This window comes from Merops nubicus, unplaced genomic scaffold (assembly GCF_000691845.1).
Source record: "Merops nubicus isolate BGI_N331 unplaced genomic scaffold, ASM69184v1 scaffold6268, whole genome shotgun sequence".
Taxonomy (NCBI): Eukaryota; Metazoa; Chordata; class Aves; order Coraciiformes; family Meropidae; genus Merops; species Merops nubicus.
The window spans coordinates 1-11873 of NW_008623602.1; the positions used below are offsets into that span (position 1 = coordinate 1).

Genomic DNA, 11873 nt, shown 5'->3' on the forward strand with positions numbered 1-11873 from the left:
CCGGGTGTAGCTTTTGTTTTTGAGGGGTGGGCCCGAAATTCTCCTCGACTTCCCCGAGAACTTCGGAGGGGTCCCCAAAAGCCTGGGGGTGTCCCCAAATCCTGCCGGGACCCCCCCGGGCTGTAACCGCTCATGGCTGTGGCTCAAAACCCATCGTGGCAGCGGTCAGTGCTCTGGCCCAGGGCTGGATTAGGACAGTGAAGGGGTCCCCAGCACCAGATAAAGAAAATCTATCCTTTCCTGTGGTTTGCCACTTCTATCTCTGGGGCTTTTTTTGGTTCTTGGGTGTTAAAAGCACTTTTTTGCTGAAGCCAGCATTGCAGAAACACCGTGGCCATTCATGCCCCCATTGTGTACATACAGCACAGGAAATTAAATGTGGAGATGGTCAGTGCTGCTATAGGTGCAATCATTCTCATTACACCTTACTGCTTTCTAAATGTGGTTTAATTAATAAAGAATTAAGCAGAGGAGAAGCATTCAAGGGAAGCATTGGCATCAGCACGGATGGGTAAAACGTGGTGCCCAGATAAAACAGGTGCTTTGCAGAACCTGTCATCCACTCCTTCCATTACTCTTCAGGTCTCTTATTACAGGGTTTTCCAATGTGTTTGTGAGTCGACTTACTCATACAAGAGCTTGAAAATGATGGAAGAGCTGGTGAGAATGGAGAGGGGGAAGAAGTTGTTGGGAAAACAATCATTCATGTCTGAATCAGAGGCTAATAACTTGTCTGATGGTGAGTTATGTTCTTGTTCGTTTGTTTTCAGGAAGTTAAAAGCGAGTTCTTTTAAATTAATTTTTTTATTTTATTTGGTTTTTTCACAAACAAGCCAAGCAATCAGGAGAACAAAGCAAGATGGTTGTGAAGAGACAGGGCTGAGATGCAAAACATCCTGGTCCCTCCTGGGGTCAGACACTGCTCAGGTCACTTCACCTGTGCCTCAGCTCAGCCTTGGGTAAGATGCAATCAACAGTCTCCTCATGGAAGTGGCTTGATGTTTTACTGCTCTAAAGCACCTTTATCTCAGGGCTTATGTTTAATAAATATGCAGGGAGTTAAATAACTATGACAGTGCTACCAAATCAGCACTGTGCTTGTCTGTACAATCTAACATTGTTCAAAGGATGAAAATAGTGAGGCTGCGTTGTGCTCAGCCTTGTTTTCACCTCTCTTCCTCCCAGCAGGGCTGCAGAGGCCCTGCCCTCTCTGGGCTGAGATCCCAGGAGGGACCTCTCTCAGCAAAGCTGCTTTTCTTGTAACTTTGAAGATCTCTTGAGAAGAAGCCTATTTTTCTTCTGCCTTATACTTGTCCAGCCTGCTTACTATTTAAGCAAGAGGATCTTCTCCAACAGCCTGGTGTGTTCAGAAGGGAACGGTCTCTGTTGAATTCCCATTTCCCCACATCCCAGTTTCCCTCTCTACTCATCACGGGTCACGGTGAGCAGCTCCTAGCCCCTTTAAGATACTATCCCCTTTGCGCCTTGCAAATATGTACCCTCCTTGTAGATTGTCTTCCCCACCTTACCCAATAGTGCTATATAAGCCCATATTTTGTGGTCCATAAAATGGACCATGTGTAAGTCATACTTCCCTATCTGCATAGCTGTCATCTGTCACAGCAGTCACGACTGAAAATCAGGCACCCTGTCTTCAGAAAAGACCACAGTTCCTCACCCTGCAAGGTTGTGTGCAGCAAGCAGCACAGTTCCCAAAAGCCTTGCCTACCTCCCCTTCCTCCTTAAGATGATAATACACTCAACGAGCTCCATCATCTGTAAAGAGAACAACCAAACAACAGTTTCTGAGTACGTTACTTGGGGCATGACTATATTGGCAGATACATGTCATTTTTTTTAGTCCTCCTGCCACATCAAGAGGATAAAACTCCCAACACAAATGGCAACTCTGCAGCAAGTATCTGTCATAATTACAGTAATTGTATTGCCTCCACACTCTCTTATAAATCAGTGACAGTATATATTTAATGAGCTCTTTCCTGTTCACCAGGTTGCTCCCAGCCGCTCAGATTTGCAACTGCAATGCAGAGGTATCTTAAAATCACCTTAACCCTTGGAAGTGATGCCCCTTTGTGAGGGGACACAGGCGAGTCTCTCCGAGCAGAGCCTGACTGAGCTCCTGGCACTGGTGGAAAGCACGGGCAGGCTTCAGAGGAAGCCCTGGCATGGACCTGATTTGCCCTGGCGAGTAAAATCCTGCCTGTTCTATCTGCCTGAGGTGGATCAGGTGACTGTGAGCACTGCCAGGATGTAACCTGCATGCAACCTGCGTGCCAGTTACAAGTGGCTCAGCACACAGTGGTTTGTGTTGTGTAGTCTGATGCCATGCCCTGTGGGAAAGCCAAAGCTTTTGTTGTTCTTTTCACAGCAACCAAATATTTTGGCATCCCCTGTGCTAGTAGTTGTCCAGAAAATAGCCCATTGGATTTGCCCATGCAGAGGCACCTCTGAAGGCACAGCAGGGCACGTGCCAGGGCTCCCTGTGCACAGGGTTGCAGCTAGGCTGGGCTCCTTGGCACGTGCCATGCATCCCAGTCATTAATGTGGGTCACTCCAAGGACGTGTCACCTCTGGGCCATCTGAAATCCAGCACTCCTCTGTGGAGAAGCCTGTTACATTTTCACTCCAGGGGCTTAGCCAGGTGTTCCCAAGCCACAGAAATTTAAAAAAAAAATAAATAAAAAAAGATGCTGAGAGATAAATGCTAATTTTATAGCTATTTGCTTTAAGCAAACCAGCACAAACCATCCTCTGCCAGAGCAGGAGCTTGGGTGAGCCCACTGGTCTGGTAAAGCACCTTTGGTAAACTTCACCTGGTGGGTGTCCCTGCATTGCCTGGGGACTGCTCCTCAGCACCCACCTCTTCAGCAGCCAGGATCACCCGGGGCTGACTGTGAGCAGAGTCACAGGGACTTGCATAACAACACAGAGCTACAGCACTTTGGGACAGTGTCACTGCTGCTTCTTACAAAATCTGTGTACTGTGTCAGTCTTAAAAGAGGAGTCGGTGGAGGAAAAACAGTTTGATGAACTCATTTCAAACCTGGTCTACTTATTCATTTTTAAGTATAGATTTTGGGTAGCTCCCTAAGTGTTTGAAGGCCTCAAATATTCAGATTTATGCCTAATTTATTTTTTTTGCATCTGCCATGAGACACATGCAGCTCTGGTTCAGAGGAGCACTGAGCATGTGCCTCATCTGCATCGACTCCAAAAGGATTTAGACTTGTGCTTTGGTGCTCCCCTGAGCAGAAACATTCCTGGAACCTTATGGTGGGTCTACACAGTGACTTCTCCTCGGGTAAGGGTCTGCTTAAAATAAAAACCCAAGCAACCAAGCAGTCTGGCACCCTGAGCTGCCTGGGGAGCTTAAGCTCACCTCACAAGGTGCAGGTTTGTTCTGAGGGTGCAGGCATCATGCTTTGCCCTCCTGCAGCACTGCTTCTCCTCTTGAATCTCAGCTTGCCAAAGGAGAAAGAAAGCTGACAATCATTTCAGCAGACACCATATACAGAGCTCAGGATTTACTGAGGTGTCAAATAATACCATGTATCAATTCAAAGCTCAAGGGAAATAAATACTATAGCCTGGGCTATGTAATGTCAAGTCAGCCCCAAATTTTAGCCATGCTATATGATTTGACTTAAACTGACCCTTCTGTGGTTTTTTTCCCCCTCACTGCTACCCAGCAGTGAATGGGTTGGATCTTCAGATGCTTTACAGACTAAGGGGACCCTCTGGCTCGGGCTGGACCTGCAGTGACATCTCATGGTCCCCTTTGAGGTGAGGTGCTGGCTGCCAGGTAACACAGCCCCCCAACCTGAACCAACACCCCTGGACCACAGCTCTGACCAGCACTCCAGGGGACTTCCCTCCACCCTGGGCAGCTGAACGCCCAAAGAAGGGAAACAAACACACTTCCTGCTGCAACAACCCTTCACCTGCAGCACCAGGAGAAACTTCAAAATCATCCTTTCATGCATGGAGATAAAGAAATGAAAATCACATCTTTGCATGGAGAGCGTGTGGACAGGTCGTGCTTGCCTGCAAACCTGGGTGCTTTGAACTCGACACAGGGAGAGGAATTAATCCTCCTCCTCCCACACTTGTGCCTTTCTGAGACACGTGTGAGCAGGATGCTTTGTGCTTCACCATTTCTTCTTTTGTTGTGACTCTCAGATGATTTCCCACTGAAAACCAACACGCTTGCTGTTGGCGTCTTACTAGAGGAAATTAAATCTGACATTTCAGCGTTATCTGATTTCCCACCCCTGTACACCACTGTATAATTTCACCACCTACTCATTTGTTTCCTTCACACACAAGTGCATTTAGAGAGAAAAACAACCTTTGGAAGAATATTTAGTCACAGAAAGGTTGTAATCATCTTGGATGGAAATCAGACAGTTAATTTGCTTGAAAAAGGTGGAGGGGAGGAGGAAATTAAATGGAAAAAGTTATTGCCTGTGAACTTAGGGCACCAAAATTTTATGGCAAAACTATAGCACGAGAAAGAAAATAGTTAAAATGCTGCTCCTGAGCTGCTGCACTGAAAGCCAAAGTAAAAGATCTGATTCATTAGGTGTCTTCTTTGATCATTACAAAAAAAAAAGTTCCAGGAAAAGACTCACAAACTTTTCCCAGGGCAAAATAACTAGATGTCCCACATAAATCATCAGATATATCAACATCAGGGTCAGATCAGCAGTAATTGAGTCATTCTGGGAGAAAACCCAGAATGTAGATACTTAAGACCAAAGTTGGGATTTGAGAAGTTCCTCCACGCTGTCTAATCCATCCAAACACCAGGTCCTGGGAAGAAAGGAGACGCGTGGTGTGCTGGTGAGTGGCTGGGGCACCAAGCTTAGGGATTGCCCCAAGAGCCCCTTCTCTCAGGCAGCTTCCTCCAGCCCTTGCACCGGCCGTGGCTCACCAGTGCAGAGGAGCACCAGCCACAGGCCAGCACCTCGCTCTGCTGGGCACCCTGCAGGACAACCCATCCTCATGTTATGCAGAAGGCAGATGCTGTCCTCCAGCTCACGTGCCACTCCAGTGAGCCAGCTCAAGTTTAAGAAGAGGATGTGAACACAAACATCAGGGCTAGCACATTTCTTTTTCTTGACTCTGTGGAGCTATTCTGACTTCCTTACAGGCCTTTGCACAAGTTTCACAGCAGTTTGCAGTCTAACACGCTATGCAGATAGTTAGGAAACCTCAGCATATTTTCCAGTTCATTTCAAGTTATTAAGTAAAATCAAAGCCAGTTTCTTCCAGTCCTTTGGCACCACTTGAGAGCAGGGCAGTGTGATCAGCCCTCTGCTCCAGTAATTTTCCAGTTCACATTATGTTCACAGAAACAAGCCAAAAGCCAGCTGTAGAGCAGGTCAGGAGATTGTCCGGGGCAGTTGCCTGCCCTGGGGCAGGATTCACCTCTGGCTAGTGCATTTCCATCAGAGAGGGGCATGATTGCCATGTGCATCCAAAGAGCTCCCCCCGAGCCCCCGGCGATCTCTTCCTGTGCTCCATAATCTTTCCTGTTACACAATTCCTCCCTGGTGACTAATCTAAATCTTCTTTGACTCAATAAGCCTATTATTTCTTGCTCTAGCCCCCATGTACATAAAAGACACTGAAAAGATGAAAGGAATAAATTGTTCTCTTTGTGTTTGGAGACTTTTATTTCCTTTGAGTATTCTGTAGGCAAACCTACTCAAACTCCTTCAGTCTTCTTATATTTCTCATTCTCATGTACTTATGTTCTCACAGCTGCTAGATTTCTGTTAAATATCATGGCTCTTCTCTGACCTGTCTAGTTTTTCCTAACAAGTATGACGTATCAAACCGAAGCTGATCCTTTGGCTGATGCATCTCTAGAGCTGAACAGCAGGAGGTATTTTATGTCATATGGATGACACAGTCTTTATACAGCTCAATTTTTCTGTTCGTTTTGGAGCACCACGATGTTGTTAGAATAGGTCACAAAAGGAATACCAGCCAGCTCCTGGACTGTTTTGTGCTGAGCTGAACTTTCATTCCTCTCTTTCCTGTTGGCAAAGTTTGTCAGTTCTGTCCAGTTTCTCAATTTTAATTTTTGCTGTATTTTTTTTTTAAAAAAAAAAGCAAGCAAAGACTCAAAGTTGCTTATTTGGGGCTTTTTGGTGTGGTGTTTGTTTTGTTTTGTTTTGTTTTTAAATGAAACCCCACAATATTTCTACTGTAAGCACTGGTAAGAAAACTTAAAACAAGTTAAGAGAAGACCATCTTCCCCCCAGGGACAGGTATAGGCACCTATGGCATGTTTGAAGTGTGTGTGTGCTGTGGAAGTCATCTCTACACATATAAAGAGATATACAGTTTAAAAAACTATTTGTAATTCTCTTTACTACAGTGCAGCTGATGTTTGCTAAGGAGAGCTCAAATATGCTAGTAAAAGGAAGAGAGACTAGGAAGACTTGCCCAATGCTTTAAGCACAATTTGTTTCCTCTCTGACCTGTTTTGGAGTTTCACATGAGGAGGAGCAGGATTTGAACCCATGTTGGAAACAGCTCTGTAATTAAGTCATTGTCAATAAGTGCTCATTTCACATTGTTTAGTATAGCAATTCCTCTTTTTTTTTCACTTTTAGGATGAGACTATAAAATTGTGGTCTGCTTATTTCAGAGCCCTACAGCTGAGCAACGTGGCACCCTGGGACTGGATTCACTGCACCAAAGCTGCTGATTCTACTGTCCTGACTCCAAAAAGTGTTAAGGGATGAATTGGACATTCACAGTGATAAAGTTACTGCAAGCTTTGGTAAAGACATTGAAGTGAAAATAAAAGGTTGTTCAGCATGTTGGTTTCTCATTATACTAGAACAAAGAGGGAAATTAAAATCAAATCAAAACATGAATACAAATTTACATAAAATTTCAAGCTATTATAAATCTTCTTACTTCAAGTCTGCCATCAGAAAAGGTTATTTATACAGCAGCAAATAGAAGCACCACATTTTGAGGCCATTTTTCCACCTTCACCCTTTAAACTTTTGGCTTCATTTTAAGCAGCCAGCAAGATGGGGTTGACTTATGCAATAAATTCACTCCGTTCAGCCATGCTGGAGTCACACCACTGCTACTTCTGCTCTCAGCCACACCGTGGTAAACACCACCTTTGCTCACACTGGCATAAATTCTCCACTCTGCCAGAGGGAAGAGACAGACAACTGCCCAACTGACAGGAGCTTCACAAGGTCCTGCAAAGCATCCACCAGAAAATGATCTGCTAACTAGGACCAGGAATTGCTCTGCCTTTATGGACTTCTATAGGAATGGAAGAGTAACCAGAGATTTAAAGGAGTTTGTCCCAAACAGGAATATTTGTGAACATATAAATAACTCACAGAAAATACCTTGTGCAAAGAAAGGGGGGAAAAGAGGATGGGATACCTGAAAGTAAGTGAAAAATCCTTGAAAGACCTTTCAGAGAGTTATAGTTAGTGAAACACCAAAACATTTTTGGTCCAAGGAGACACACATGAATCCTAACTATAACACACTCTCAGAGTGACGTGACTAGTTAGGATTCTGTGTAAAAATACAGCTTCCCATCACAGAATCCCTTGTGCTGTGGCTGTTTTCACCTGGACACAGAAATTAATATTTGGCAGCTCTGAAAAGACTTTTGCTTCATGTGAACCTGAAAGAATAAAGTTAGAAAGGGTGAAAAGTATTAAATTTGGTGCCCAGCAAACCAGAAAAGAGAAACTTTTAGACTCTGAAAATTGTGGTCTTACATTATTACACCAATTGGTGCATGTAAAGGAGCCAGTTCATTACAGAGCCACGTATTCTTTCCATAACTAGAAATAGCTGATGACCTGAAAAAAACCAGCAAGCAAACAACAAAATCCATACAACCCAACATCGAGCTGAGCTGCAGTTGTTTTGTGAGCTGATGGAATGACTTCACTTAGAACCTTGAAGCTCTTTTATTAAATAAATTGGTCTCTCTCATCACTGGTGAGGAGGAATGTTTCCTCCTCCACTAATACAGTGCTTCAGATGTACTGTTCTTCATCTCCTCCATTCATGAGCAATGACCACTTGTCCCCTTCCTCCTCAACAAAACCATTATGTCTTGGCAGCTTGTCTGAAGTCAAGGAAGAGAGAGACACTTGGCTAATCTGATCCCAAGGAGCCAGTCTGGATGAATCCCTCCTCCTGTCATCCATTCCAATATGAACACTGATTTGGGAAGGAGTAAGTGGCTTCATGCGGCCTTGAGCTTGTGCTTCATAACTTTCTGCCTCTGGTTTCTTATAACTAAGAAGAGAAAGAGAAAAGATGTTCAGCACCAAGAGGTCAAGCTGGTGAAGTGTTTTCAGCATTAGAACAGATCAGAAACTTCTGATAACCTAAATGTAACCTGCACTTCAGACACAATGTTAATGGCTAAGAGTACTGCTCACACAGCATTAGGGCACATCAATAGTAAAAGAGATGGCCCTCAAAGTGGTGTTCTTTAAGAAAAAATCTTGAGATTGCTGAAACATGGAAGGGCTCATAGTCATCAATTGCAGGGAAATGGACCCAATGACCCCAAAATCACTTTCTGATTCAATGTATTCTAGGTCAAAAAAAGCCCAGCAACATCAAGTGTGCATGGTCTTCTTCACATATAGGTATTACCACCTTCTTTGGAATCTAAAGTTCTGTTTGGATGAAGTCTCAGGGGAGATTATTGTCCTACAAAGTATACTGTAGTGCAGCTTCTTTAAATCTGAAGCCAAATGTGTTTCAGGGTGCACTTGCAATATTAGTTTACACTTTACTGTGTTATACTACATGTTACAGAAGACCCCAGCTACAACAGAAATAGTTGAAGGTTTGGACTAAGTTCAGACACTGTAAAAAGTCTTATTTTTGAAAGATGTTTGCTTGCAATGCTGTTAAAAACAGGTCCACTGTAACTGCACTCAAAAGGGCACTCAAAAAATGTAGTATAAAATTAATAGCATTTGACAAATCTTGTTATAGCTCAGAAATTGGTTTGCTTCCAAAAAAATAGAGTAAGATACTGTATCTGTAGCAAGGTGCAAACGAATAAATACACTGCTTCTCTCTTTCTCTCTGCCTAAATTACATAGATGAAAAAATAAAACCAGGTACAAATCTTTTAAAAAAACATCTACTGCTACATTATAGGAAACTATCTTTTGAATTATTTGCTCCCTTGATATTCACAAACCAGTACTGATCATTACCTCACCTGGTATTGAGCTAGATCTCCAACACAGGTGCCCAGGTGCCTGCCAGTCACACTTCTAGCTGATTTTTTTAGTTAAAGAATGCTCAGTATTGTCTTAGCCCGGGTGTGTTCATAACAGTGACACCTGTCTCTTTGGGAGCCAAGGATTAGACAGAAGAACCTCAAGCTAAAGGATTGTCAGGCACTTTCATGTGTACAAAGCCCAAAGTGACATCTCACATGAGTCCCAGCAGCAGTGCTGCCTGTGGATCACCCACTGAGAGCATAAGACAACTTGCCATTTCAGCTGCAGGGAAGACAGCACGACAGACACAGAAGAAGCTGCCATTGCAGCTGATCCCATCCAAGGCTGGAGCACGAGGCCAACAGGCATGAACACACCTAGCAAAAAACCACACAGACATGAGCCAGAGCCACCTGTCCCAGTCTGAACATTCCTGTCCTTGCATATCATAGATCAGCAGCTCTACAACATGACTTGCTGAGACCTCCATCCATACAACTAGACTGATACCTATTTACTCACTTATTTTTAAACATGTCCCTTCTGTTGCAAGAGGTGACCTTTGTACCAATGTAGCTACAGGGCTGCAGCCACAAGGTAAGATTATTTGTCCCTTCCAGCTATTCTGCACATACCAAATAAAGCAACAGAAAGACAAGGCCATAGTCCAGGCAAAGAAGGGAGAAATTATTCATAAAGAACAAGATGAATGCTTGAAATAAATTTTAAGGAGGAATTTGGAGCATAAGAAAATGTTGGACAGAATCAGAGAGAATACAAGTAGTAGGAGAAAAAAATGTATGATTCAGGATGAATAAAAGAGGGAGCACCCAGAACTGAGATGGTATCTCTGATTAGAGCTGGGTTTGAATATACAGAAACTAATCCCCATACACTGCTATGTGAAATAACACTATTTTCATCATATAAGAATTTATTCCTGGAAGCTTAAAATTTGGGATTTTTTTTTTTATGTGCAACATTAAAATGTATTTATTTTGTCTTCTTTCTGCCAAGTTTTAAATACTCTAGGAACCTCTCTTTGGTTCCTTGAGCAGGAAATCCTGCAAGAGACACCACAGAGCTCAGCTGTGCTGCTGCCTTTGACAAGCTGCACTCTGGCAGTCACCTACCTGCTGCTATGGGTATTCCAAGCAGATTATAAATCAAGGCAAGAATCAGATTTATTCGTATTCTTCGAACTGTCCTCTTTGATAAATGAATACTGGCAACTACATCCAGCAAGTCGTTCTGCAAGACAGAAGAGCATTGAAGGTGTTCCACCTGCAGCCTTCAGAATATCAAACCAAAAAGAGGAGAGGCAGTGATAAAAGAGGACAGGTCAAAAATGTGCTGCTCACTCGGATGAGAACGACATCTGCTGCTTCAATGGCAACATCTGTGCCCGTGCCAATGGCAATTCCAACGTCGGCCCTGGCTAGTGCAGGGGAATCATTGACTCCATCACCAACCATTGCAACCTTCCTCCTTGCACTCTGGAGCTCCTTAACCTTTGCAACCTTGTGAGAAGGAAGAACCTCAGCAAAGACTTTTTTGATGCCAACCTGTGTACAAAGAAACACACCCAGTTAGTGATATGCTGCATGTTAAAGGAAGAGCCATTTGCTGTTCTGGGTGAAGGGGGGAAAAAGGAAGATCGACCAAATTGATTCCAGTGGAGGCAACACTGGCAAGCTACACAGAAAGCTGAAGAGCAACATGCCTTTGGCATTAAAAAAGTACTGATTATGGCCCCCTTTGCTGCAGAGCTGCTGGCAAACCATGCTCTGCCCTTCACATCATGCCCTGCAGGGCTTCTGAAACTACTGCCCTGGCAATAAGAGTTTGATGGTTAAAAGAGCCAGTTTTCATCTAGTCATGCTTCATGCACCAATAAAGGTTTCAGTGAAATGTGACACAGGAGCCACGTATGATCAGGCAGTGACACCAGAGGAAACACAGAAACACCAAATATGTGCAAGTCTCAGGGAAAGGATGAAAATAAAGCAGGTGGCTGGCTAAGCACTTGTACCAATCCACAATCTCAGCTACTATGGAGTTGCTGCTAATGGCTTAGGTGCTGTAGTTGAAAAACAGGTAAGTGTACTAAAGAGGGCTGGGATAATGACCCTGGTTTGGCTGCCTCACCAGGCAGAGACCAGCTTTTAGACCAGGCACCACACAAGGTAGAATTTATCTTTTAACCTTTCAAAAATGAACGTTAAAAAAAAAATTTAGGACTGGCTTACCATTTTTTTCCATTAGAAGGGAAACAAGTGCCAAAACTTCAGTGAAAATGTAGGTTGGCACAGATTAAGCTTGTCTGAAAACTCAAGTGCCTGGAACTATAAACTGAAGCTTGTTTCTGAAAGATTCCTCTTAACAAAGTAAAGGTGTGGTGGGAAAGTGTTTTACCACAACTGAACACAAAAGCAAAAGTGTGGAGAAAGATGAAAGCCTCACACTGAGAAACAAAACAGACCTCACAACACACGAGAAGGTGCATCCCACAGTGCTGGCTGAGTTAGCTGTGCAGGGGGGTACCTGAGGAAAGCAAGGTGGCACACGCTAGATTAGAATGCAAAGGGAAAGGGAAAG

General features: G+C 43.7%; 1 protein-coding gene across 1 annotated transcript in view; it reads right to left on the reverse strand.

Annotated features, from left to right (window-relative positions):
- Nucleotides 1-8060: 8060 nt before the first annotated feature.
- Nucleotides 8061-11873, reverse strand: part of ATP7B (ATPase, Cu++ transporting, beta polypeptide) — a 23139-nt gene continuing 19326 nt past the window's right edge. Inside the window, exons 19-22 of the mRNA XM_008945120.1 lie at nucleotides 10637-10840; nucleotides 10409-10526; nucleotides 9550-9652; nucleotides 8061-8325 (exon numbers count right to left, since the gene is read on the reverse strand). Coding sequence (XP_008943368.1) covers nucleotides 8061-8325; nucleotides 9550-9652; nucleotides 10409-10526; nucleotides 10637-10840 — 690 coding nt within the window. The remainder of the gene's footprint in view (nucleotides 8326-9549; nucleotides 9653-10408; nucleotides 10527-10636; nucleotides 10841-11873) is intronic.